This window comes from Triticum aestivum, chromosome 4D (assembly GCF_018294505.1).
Source record: "Triticum aestivum cultivar Chinese Spring chromosome 4D, IWGSC CS RefSeq v2.1, whole genome shotgun sequence".
Lineage (NCBI taxonomy): Eukaryota > Viridiplantae > Streptophyta > Magnoliopsida > Poales > Poaceae > Triticum > Triticum aestivum.
Window position 1 is genome coordinate 474,988,418 of NC_057805.1, and position 11,774 is coordinate 475,000,191.

Consider the following 11,774-nt stretch of genomic DNA (forward strand, 5'->3'; position numbering starts at 1 on the left):
AGCATCACGGTTACCGAATCCCACCGAAGAAGCCGCTTCCGAGACTCCAATTAGCAATCCAGCCGAATCCCGTACTCGCTCGCACGCATACCAAATCTGAGCGCGGCCGCGGCACCTCGAACCAGAGTAAAAACCCTAGAGGGGGCGTGGAAATGGACGGCGCGGCAACCGCGAGGTCGACGAAAGAGACGCGTTGGGCAGAGAGAGACGACGCACCTCCGAGGTTCTGATGGCTTCCAGGAGGTCCACCAGCTCGACTCTCCCCCTGTCCTCCGGTTCGCCGCCGCCGCCATCGCCGTCGATTTCCATGGCTCCCCCTATCTCCCGCTCCCGGCTTTCAGTGGTGGCTTGCCTTTTCCCGCCTCCGCCTTTGTTGGGCCGCTCTCTCTCCACTCTAACACTCTTTCCCTGCTTAGTTGGGCCGCTCTCCCTCACCTAAAGACAGTTGGGCGGCGTCAGCTCGTTGGGCCCGTGTGGCCCTGTCTAGCTTCCTTTCGGGCCTTCAAACTCCAGTGAGTTCCGCCCAATACTAAAAAAACGGACGGAACAGCGAGGCCAGACCTGTTGTTCGAAAAACTTTCAATCGCTGTTCCACGACGCCAGCAGTCACTTTCTCTTCTTTAATTTTCTGCAACAAAACTTTTGTTGCGAAACCTCCTCTTCTCTAATTTCCTGCAACATGACATTAATTGTGAAATCTCATCTTTTCTAATTTTTTGCAACAAGTCCCCTGTTGCAAACTCTCTTATTCTCTAATTTTCTGCAACAAGACCGTTGTTGCAAAAATTGAAAAAAATCTCCCCGCCGTGTCTAATTTTCCGTAACTTGGAGTGGACGTGGACGTACGGCGTTATGATGTGGCTGCTGCTAGCGCTGGTGGTGCTAGGACAATGGTGAGGTTGATGGCGCTCCATGCCGGCGTGGCGGATCTCGCCGGATCCGTTGATCTGGTCGACGGGAGGCGTTTGGCGACAGAGATTCGGCATGGATGCACTCACGACGACGCCCTCACCTACAGGCAGTGGCGCTTGGCAACGACGTCCTGGCGACGACGACCTACGGGCGGCGGTGGTCAGCGGTGACGTCCTACAGGCTGGAGCACTCGGCTGCTGGTCGTGAGTGCGCGGTCTGCAACTAGCCATTTGTTTCGGTCAAGCCAATTGAAACAATGTGCAAGTTGCAAAAACTGTACTAAGTACAGATTGTTTCTAAGTGGTTTGATCCAAATCAAATCTGACGGTCATGGAGAAGGTCGACGAGCGCACAATCATCCGTCGGTTGAGCGATAGTGTTTCCCATACAAGAAACACCTAAAATAATAAAAATCACATCGAAGTATGTAAACCATTTAATGATGACTACAAACACTAAAGCGAGCCAAAGGTGTGTCGTCATCATTGCCCTCCCTCACCGGAGCCGGGCAGAATTTGTAGTAAACAGTTGGGAAGTCGTCGTGCTAAGGACCCACAATACAACTTCTAGTAAACAGTTGGGAAGTCGTCATACAAGAGTCAAGATCCATCACACCTCCATGACCCTAAGACCACCAGAGACGAGGCAGACCGGCGATGGCGCCGACGAGAGGCGGAGAAACCCTAGTTACGTGGGCAGTCGTGAGAGCGGCAAAGGGGTAGTTCGGCAAGGACGACTTCTACTCTAAAAACAATGGGGCGGACTTCCACTCAGACACCGAGAGCGGGCGGCGCCATATAAGTCCCTCTCGAATCCCAAAGTTGAGCACTCGATAACCTCAAACAAACGACTCATCGTCAAAGTTGATGGAGGGATCCCAAATACTCCCTCTGTTTCACTATATAAGTCTTTTTAGAGATTCCAACAAGTGACTACATACGGGGCAAAATGAATGAACCTATACTTTAAATATGTCTACATACATCCGTATGTTGTAGTCTATTTGAAATGTCTAAAAAGACTTATATTTCGAAACGGAGGGAGTATAAGCTAGTGTTGCCCCTAGCCATACCCTACCACGGTCGCTGAAGTTCTGCAACCTATTCACCAATAAAGGGTGATACTAGTGAGCGAGAAGGCGCGGTGCCTGATCATCGGGGTCGTGGACGACAAATGAAAGTGTATAGAGGAGATTCATTGCATTCACAATGAGTTCGTCATCGGTACAACCAATCTCAAGGGGGTCGTAGGGTTATGGAGGATTTGCACTGATCCTAACGTGTTTGTTGGGTCTTGGCTTTTGCGGATGCATACGATGGGTCGCACAGCACGAGGATAGGGTGGCCATGATGCTCCATTCTACCATTGCCACCAATATTGACGGCAATGGCGAGGACAATGGTGGTGACTAGAGTGGGTCCAAAAGGCGGCGCATGATGCGTGAGGAGAGATGGACCTAGTCACACGAGCATCTGCAACGATGATGTGATTCTCGTGCGGAAGTTTGGGACTCCTAATTGTTGACACTAGACGATAATGGAACACATGCTGAAATGGTACACTGATGACCTAGATAAAGTGTGAGTGGTAACTACGATGAGATGACACTTTAATGATGTGTCAAACATGAATGACTTATTGATGTGGATGAGTTTCATGGTTACGAAAAATTGGTAGATGGTGGTATAGGGCATGCAACTAAAAAATAAGTTGGCATGTATGCATGTTGGGAGACACATAATTAGTGTGGATCAACTATTTATGTATAGAGCAAGTGCTTACGAGATTAACTATAAAGATCATATAGTTGTGGTAGAACGCCTGTGATTAGAACTTGAACCCATGCACTTAAGGACTTTACCACCGCATGTACAACCCAAATGGATGTGTAGAAACCTCATGGTGGTGTTGCGGATGTGCAGCACGCTGATGTAGATGTGAAGGACACCGCCGACACAAACTTCGGAGTGGCCAGCGGTGGCATTCGACCCTTCAGTACTTATTTTGCCATGTCGATTGTTAGGAGTTTGGGGGGTTAGCCCATACGTCACACACCCAAAAATGTGTGATCTCCTCCTTGTATATAGTAGTGCTAAGGCGCTAGGGGCCTAAACCAGACGTTGTTATGGGTCCTCCGATCAAAGCACGGTCATTGGGTAGGGGGTTGCCTTTGCCTATTATTTCTCGGTTTGTTACACACACAGATCAATTCCAATAACATCTTCCCGTCATAAGGATAGCAAACATCGTAAACACACCCTCGATAGAAATAATACACCAAATTAAAGTGTTTGAATGACTAATGAGATGCCACTAAGCCTCGGTACTTATAGTACATCATTCTATCTCGCAATGGAAAGCACAATATTTTATGGTAGTTGGTTTATACAACGGTCCCCATTTCCAGGATCAAAAGGCATTCTAGACCCATGAGTCAACATATAAGAGGATGGATAGTATGCCTTTAATAAACGAAACCGCAGAACTTCGTAAAATAAACATCATATGCTTGATCATGAACTCATCTTTTATTACATGACAGATAATGTTAATGATTTTGGCAACAATAGTAACTTGTTGTTGCTCGCATAGTGAGGGAGTCCTGGATTAGGGGATCCTCGGACAGTCGGACTATATCCTTTGGCCGGACTGTTGGACTATGAAGATACAAGATTGAAGACTTCGTCCCGTGTCCGGATGGGACTTTCCTTGGCGTGGAAGGCAAGCTTGGCAATACGGATATGTAGATCTCCTCCCTTGTAACCGACTCTGTGTAACCCTAGCCCCCTCCGGTGTCTATATAAACCGGAGGGTTTAGTCCGTAGGACAACAACAATCATACCATAGGCTAGCTTCTAGGGTTTAGCCTCTACGATCTCATGGTAGATCAACTCTTGTAATACTCATATCATCAAGATCAATCAAGCAGGAAGTAGGGTATTACCTCCATTGAGAGGGCCCGAACCTGGGTAAACATTGTGTCCCCCGCCTCCTGTTATCATCCGCCTTAGACGCACAGTTCGGGACCCCCTACCCGAGATCCGCCGGTTTTGACACCGACACATAGGTTTCGTGTGTTCATGACCGTAGTATGTGGTTTACATATGTTGTCTCCACTTTGATGTTGGGGATAAAATTTCTTCGACATACAACCTGCCTGGTAGCTTCTTAACATGCCACAAATTTGTTTGCATCCCTAATGATGCCATGGTTCCTTTTAGGCGCTTTTCGAGGATTGCGTGAGAGCGAGGATGTAACAAGACGTGAATTCTTATTATCCACACACCCCACCAAAACAATGTCCAACTAAACCATGATTACGGGCCTATTAGACTCCTTAGAAGTGAGCATGTAATTGTATTGCCTTGCATACACAACAAAGCTGATAGTGGCTCTCCAGCGGTCCACTTATGGACTAAATGCATATTTGTCAAGTATCCCAATCATAAATAAGGGCACATTCATTCTTGAATACATAATGTGCTTTTGGTAACTGAAGCATGTGGATTATCTATCCATTTAAATTTGGTACCTCGAGCACTGAAATGTCCAACTTTATTACCTTGAACTTTCAAGAACAGGTGAGCAGAATACTAGAGCATAATGTTTTGTTTTGTAGGACGTTGATGTATTGAAGGAAATATGCCCTAGAGGAAATAATAAAGTTGTTATTTATATTTCCTTGTATCATGATAAATGTTTATTATTCATGCTAGAATTGTATTAACCGGAAACTTAGTACATGTGTGAATACATAGACAAAACAGAGTGTCCCTAGTATGCCTCTACTTGACTAGCTCGTTAATCAAAGATGGTTATGTTTCCTGACCATAGACATGAGTTGTCATTTGATGAACGGGATCACATCATTAGAGAATGATGTGATGGACAAGACCCATCCGTTAGCTTAGCATAATGATCGTTAAGTTTTATTGCTATTGCTTTCTTCATGACTTATACATATTCCTCTGACTATGAGATTATGCAACTCCCGAATACCAGATGAACACCTTGTGTGCTATCAAACGTCACAACGTAACTGGGTGATTATAAAGATGCTCTATAGGTGTCTCCGAAGGTGTTTTGTTGGGTTGGCATAGATCAAGATTAGGATTTGTCACTCCGAGTATCGGAGAGGTATCTATGGGCCTCGGTAATGCACATCACTATAATCCTTGCAAGCAATGTGACTAATGAGTTAGTAAAGAGACTTGCCGGTAACGAGATTGAACTAGGTATGATGATACCGACCATCGAATCTCGGGCAAGTAACATACCGATCACAAAGGGAATAACGTATGTTGTTATTGCGGTTTGACCGATAATGATCTTCGTAGAATATGTAGGAACCAATATGAGCATCCAGGTTCCGCTATTGGTTATTGACCGGAGACGTGTCTTGGTCATGTCTACATAGTCCTCGAACCCGTAGGGTCCGCACGCTTAACATTCGATGACGATTTGTATTATGAGTTATGTGTTTTGGTGACCGAAGTTTGTTCGGAGTCCCGGATGAGATCACGGACATGACGAGGAGTCTCGAAATGGTCGAGAGGTAAAGATTCATATATTGGAAGGTAGTATTCGGACATCAGAATGGTTTCGAGTGGTTCGGGTATTTTACCGGAGTACCGAGGGGTTACCGGAACCCCCCGGGGAAGTATTGGGCCTACATGGGCCTTAGTGGAGAGAGAGAAGGGCCGCAAGGGGTGGCCGCCCCCTCCCCCCCCCCATGGCAGTCCGAATTGGACTAGGGGAGGGGGCGGCGCCCCCCTTTCCCTCTCCCTCTCCCTCTCCTTCCTTTTCCCCTCCGGTAAGAAAGAAAAAGGGGGGCGAATCCTACTAGGAGTGGAGTCCTAGTAGGACTCCCCCCCATGGCGCGCCCCTCCTGGCCGACCGCCTCCTCCTCCCCTCCTTTATATACGGGGGCAAGGGGGCACCCCATAGCAGATCAGTTGTTCTCTTAGCCGTGTGCGGTGCCCCCCTCCACAGTTTACTCCTCCGGTCATAGCGTCGTAGTGCTTAGACGAAGCCCTGCGTGGATCACATCACCGTCACCGTCACCACGCCATCGTGTTGATGGAACTCTCCCTCGACCCTCTACTGGATCAAAAATTCGAGGGACGTCATCGAGCTGAACGTGTGCTGAACTCGGAGGTGCCGTACATTCGGTACTAGATCGGTTGGATCGTGAAGACGTTCGACTACATCAACCGCATTAACCTAACGCTTCCACTTTCGGTCTACAAGGGTACGTGGACACACTCTCCCCCTCTCGTTGCTATGCATCTCCTAGATAGATCGTGCATGATCGTAGGAATTTTTTTTAAATTGCATGCTACGTTCCCCAACAATGGCATCAGAGCCAGGTCTATGCGTAGATGATATGCACGAGTAGAACATAAAGAGTTGTGGGCGATAATAGTCATACTGCTTACCACCAACGTCTTATTTTGATTTGGCAGTATTGTTGGATGAAGCGGCCCGGACCAACATTACATGACCACGTTCATGAGACCGGTTCTACCGACATGCTTTTGCACACAGGTGGCTGGCGGGTGTCTGTTTCTCCAACTTTAGTTGAATCGAATTTGACTACGACCGGTCCTTGTTGAAGGTTAACACAGCACACTTGACAAAAAATCGTTGTGGTTTTGATGCGTAGGTAAGAACGGTTCTTGCTAGAAGCCCGTAGCAGCCACGTAAAACTTGCAACAAAAAAGTAGAGGACGTCTAACTTGTTTTTGCAGGGCATGTTGTGATGTGATATGGTCAAGACATGATGTGATATAAGTTATTGTATGAGATGATCATGATATAAGTTATCGGCAACTGACACGAGCCTTATGGTTGTTGCTTTATTGTATGAAATGCAATCGCCATGTAATTGCTTTACTTTATCACTATGCGGTAGCGATAGTTGTAGAAGCACTAGTTGGCGAGACGACAACGACGCTACGATGGAGATCAAGGTGTAAAGCCGATGACGATGGAGATCATGACGGTGCTTTGGAGATGGAGATCAAAGGCACAAGATGATGATGGCCATATCATGTCACATATTTTGATTGCATGTTATGTTTATCTTTTATGCATCTTTTGCTTAGTACGGCGCTAGCATTATAAGATGATCCCTCACTAAATTTCAAGGTACAAGTGTTCTCCCTGAGTGCAAGCTAGCTTTGCACATGCAGAATACTCGGGTTAAACTTGACGAGCCTAGCATATGCAGATATGGCCTCGGAACACTGAGACCGAAAGGTCGAACGTGAATCATATAGTAGATATGATCAACATAGAGATGTTCACCATTGAAAACTACTCCATCTCACGTGATGATCGGACATGGTTTAGTTGATATGGATCACGTGATCATTTAGATGACTAGAGGGATGTCTATCTAAGTGGGAGTTCTTAAGTAATATGATTAATTGAACTTTAATTTATCATGAACTTAGTCCTGATAGTTTTTGCATATCTATGTTGTTGTAGGTCAATGGCCTGTGCTACCGTTCCCTTGAATTTTAATGCGTTCCTAGAGAAAGCTAAGTTGAAAGATGATGGTAGCAATTACACGGACTGGGTCCGTAACTTGAGGATTATCCTCATTGCTGCACAGAAGAATTACGTCCTGGAAGCACCGTGATACGTCTCCAACATATCTATAATTTTCATTGTCCCATGCTATTATATTATCCATCTAGGGTGTTTTATATGCATTTATATGCTATTTTATATGATTTTTGGGACTAACCAATTAACCTAGAGCCCACTGCCAGTTTCTGTTTTTTCCTTGTTTTTGAGTATCGCAGAAAAGGAAAACCAAACGGAGTCCAATTGACCTGAAATTTCATGGAGCTTATTTTTGGACCAGAAGAAGCCCACGGAGCATTGGAGATGGACCAGGGGAGTCCCAAGGCCACCACGAGGGTGGGGGCGCGCCCTACCCCCTGGGCGCGCCCCCCTGCCTCATGGCCGCCTCGGGGACCCCCCTGACTTGTTCCTGATGCCAATACCTCTTATATATACCCAAACTTCCAGAAAGAAACCTAGATTGGGAGTTCCGCCGCTGCAAGCCTCTGTAGCCACCAAAAACCAATCGGGACCCTATTTTGGCACCCTGCCGGAGGGGGGATCCCTCACCGGTGGCCATCTTCATCATCCCGGAGCTCTCCATGACGAGGAGGGAGTAGTTCACCCTCGGGGCTGAGGGTATGTACCAATAGCTATGTGTTTCATCTCTCTCTCGTGTTCTTGATTCGGCACGATCTTGATGTATCGCGAGCTTTGCTATTATAGTTGGATCTTATGATGTTTCTCCCCCTCTACTCTCTTATAATGGATTGAGTTTTCCCTTTGAAGTTATCTTATCGGATTGAGTCTTTAAGGATTTGAGAACACTTGATGTATGTCTTGCGTGGGATAACCGTGGTGACAATGGGGTATTCTATTGATTCACTTGATGTATGTTTTGGTGATCAACTTGCGGGTTCCGTGACCTTGGGAATCTATGCATAGGGGTTGGCACACATTTTCGTCTTGACTCTCCGGTAGAAACTTTGGGGCACTCTTTGAAGTTCTTTGTGTTGGTTGAATAGATGAATTTGAGATTGTGTGATGCATATCATATAATCATACCCACGGATACTCGAGGTGACATTGGAGTATCTAGGTGACATTAGGGTTTTGTTGATTTGTGTCTTAAGGTGTTATTCTAGTGCGAACTCTATGATAGATCGAACGGAAAGAATAGCTTCGTGTTATTTTACTACGGGCTCTTGAATAGATCGATCAGAAAGAATAACTTTGAGGTGGTTTCGTACCCTACAACAATCTCTTCGTTTGTTCTCCGCTATTAGTGAGTTTGGAGTGACTCTTTGTTGCATATTGAGGGATAGTTATATGATCCAATTATGTTATTATTGTTGAGAGAACTTGCACTAGTGAAGGTATGAACCCTAGGCCTTGTTTCAACACATTGCAATACCGTTTCTGCTCACTTTTATTATTAGTTACCTTGCTGTTTTTATATTTTCAGATTACAAAAACCTATATCTACCATGCATATTGCACTTGTATCACCATCTCTTCGCCGAACTAGTGCACCTATACAATTTACCATTGTATTGGGTGTGTTGGGGACACAAGATACTCTTTGTTATTTGGTTGCAGGGTTGTTTCAGAGAGACCATCTTCATCCTACGCCTCTCACGGATTGATAAACCTTAGGTCATCCACTTGAGGGAAATTTGCTACTGTCCTACAAACCTCTGCACTTGGAGGCCCAACAACGTCTACAAGAAGAAGGTTGTGTAGTAGCCATCACACCGCTAGGTGCAAGGCCCGTTACAGGAGCAACTCCGGACGTTATGAACGTCTGGCAGACTAAAGATGATGACTACTCGATAGTTCAGTGTGCCATGCTTTACGGCTTAGAATCGGGACTTCAAAGACGTTTTGAACGTCATGGAGCATATGAGATGTTCCAGGAGTTGAAGTTAATATTTCAAGCAAATGCCCGAGTTGAGAGATATGAAGTCTCCAACAAGTTCTATAGCTGCAAGATGGAGGAGAACAGTTCTGTCAGTGAACATATACTCAAAATGTCTGGGTACCATAACCACTTGACTCAGCTGGGAGTTAATCTTCCTGATGACAGTGTCATTGACAGAGTTCTTCAATCACTGCCACCAAGCTATAAAGGCTTCGTGATGAACTATAACGTGCAAGAGATGGAAAAGACAATTCCCGAGCTCTTCGCAATGCTAAAGGCTGCGGAGGTAGAAATCAAGAAGGAACATCAAGTGTTGATGGTTAACAAGACCACTAGTTTCAAGAAAAAGGGCAAAGGGAAGAAGGGGAACTTCAAGAAGAATAGCAAGCAAGTTGCTACTCCCGGGAAGAAACCCAAGTCTGGACCTAAGCCTGAAACTGAGTGCTTCTACTGCAAAGGGACTGGTCACTGGAAGCGGAACTGCCCCAAGTATTTGGCGGATAAGAAGGATGGCAAAGTGAAAGGTATATTTGATATACATGTTATTGATGTGTACCTTACTAATGCTCGTAGTAGCGCCTGGGTATTTGATACTGGTTCTGTTGCTCATATTTGCAACTTGAAATAGGGGCTACGGATTAAACGAAGATTGGCGAAGGACAAGGTGACGATGCGCGTCGAAAATGGTTCCAAGGTCGATGTGATCGACGTCGGCACGCTACCTCTACATCTACCTTCGGGATTAGTTTTAGACCTGAATAATTGTTATTTGGTGCCAGTGTTGAGCATGAACATTATATCTGGATCTTGTTTGATGCGAGATGGTTATTCATTTAAATCAGAGAATAATGGTTGTTCTATTTATATGAGTAATATCTTTTATGGTCATGCACCCTTGATGAGTGGTCTATTTTTGTTGAATCTCGATCGTAGTGATACACATATTCATAATATTGAAGCCAAAAGATGCAAAGTTAATAATGATAGTGCAACTTATTTGTGGCACTGTCGTTTAGGTCATATTGCTGTAAAGCGTGTGAAGAAACTCCATGCTGATGGGCTTTTGGAATCACTTGATTATGAATTGCTTGATGCTTGCGAACCATGCCTCATGGGAAAGATGACTAAAACTTCGTTCTCCGGAACAATGGAGCGAGCCACTAACTTATTGGAAATAATACATACTGATGTATGCGGTCCGATGAGTGTTGAAGCTCGCGGCGGGTATCGTTATTTTCTGACCTTCACAGATGATTTGAGCAGATATGGGTATATCTAATTAATGAAACATAAGTCTGAAACATTTGAAAAGTTCAAAGAATTTCAGAGTGAAGTAGAAAATCATCATAACAAGAAAAATAAAGTTTCTACGATCTGATCGTGGAGGTGAATATTTGAGTCACGAGTTTGGTCTTCATTTGAAACAATGTGGAATAGTTTCGCAACTCACGCTACCTGTAACACCACAGCGTAATGGTGTGTCTGAACGTCGTAACCGTACTTTATTGGATATGGTGCGATCTATGATGTCTCTTACCGATTTACCGGGTTATGCTTTAGAGACGGCTGCATTCATGTTAAATAGGGCACCATCTAAATCCGTTGAGACGACACCATATGAACTGTGGTTTGGCAAGAAACCTAAGCTGTCGTTTCTTAAAGTTTAGGGTTGCGATGCTTATGTGAAGAAGCTTCAACCTGATAAGCTCGAACCCAAATCGGAGAAATGTGTCTTCATAGGATACCCAAAGGAAACTGTTGGGTACACCTTCTATCACAGATCCGAAGGCAAGATATTCGTTGCTAAGAATGGATCCTTTCTAGAGAAGGAGTTTCTCTCGAAAGAAGTGAGTGGGAGGAAAGTAGAACTTGATGAGGTAATTGTACCTTCTCCCGAATTGGAAAGTAGTTCATCAACTATATCAGTTCCAGTGATTCCCATACCAATTAGTGAGGAAGCTAATGATGATGATCATGAAACTTCAGATCAAGTTACTACCGAACCTCGTAGGTCAACCAGAGTACGGTCCGCACCAGAGTGGTACGGTAATCCTATTCTGGAAGTCATGTTACTAGACCATGACAAACTGATACGTCTCCAACGTATCTATAATTTTTGATTGCTCCATGCTATATTATCTACTATTTTGGACATTATTGGGCTTTATTATTAACTTTTATATTATTTTCGGGACTAACCTATTAACCGGAGGCCCAGCCCAGAATTGCTGTTTTTTGCCTATTTCAGAGTTTCGCAGAAAAGGAATATCAAATGGAGTCCAAATGGAATGAAACCTTCGGGAACGTGATTTTTAGGAAGATTATGATCCAGGAGACTTGGACCCTACGTCAAGAAACAAAGGAGGAA

General features: G+C 44.9%; 1 protein-coding gene across 1 annotated transcript in view; it reads right to left on the reverse strand.

The window, feature by feature from the left end:
- LOC123098753 (uncharacterized) overlaps nucleotides 1-372 on the reverse strand; it is a 5,375-nt gene extending 5,003 nt beyond the window's left edge. Inside the window, exon 1 of the mRNA XM_044520822.1 lies at nucleotides 217-372. Coding sequence (XP_044376757.1) covers nucleotides 217-309 — 93 coding nt within the window. The 5' untranslated portion in view covers nucleotides 310-372. The remainder of the gene's footprint in view (nucleotides 1-216) is intronic.
- Between the last annotated feature and the right edge of the window lie 11,402 nt (nucleotides 373-11,774).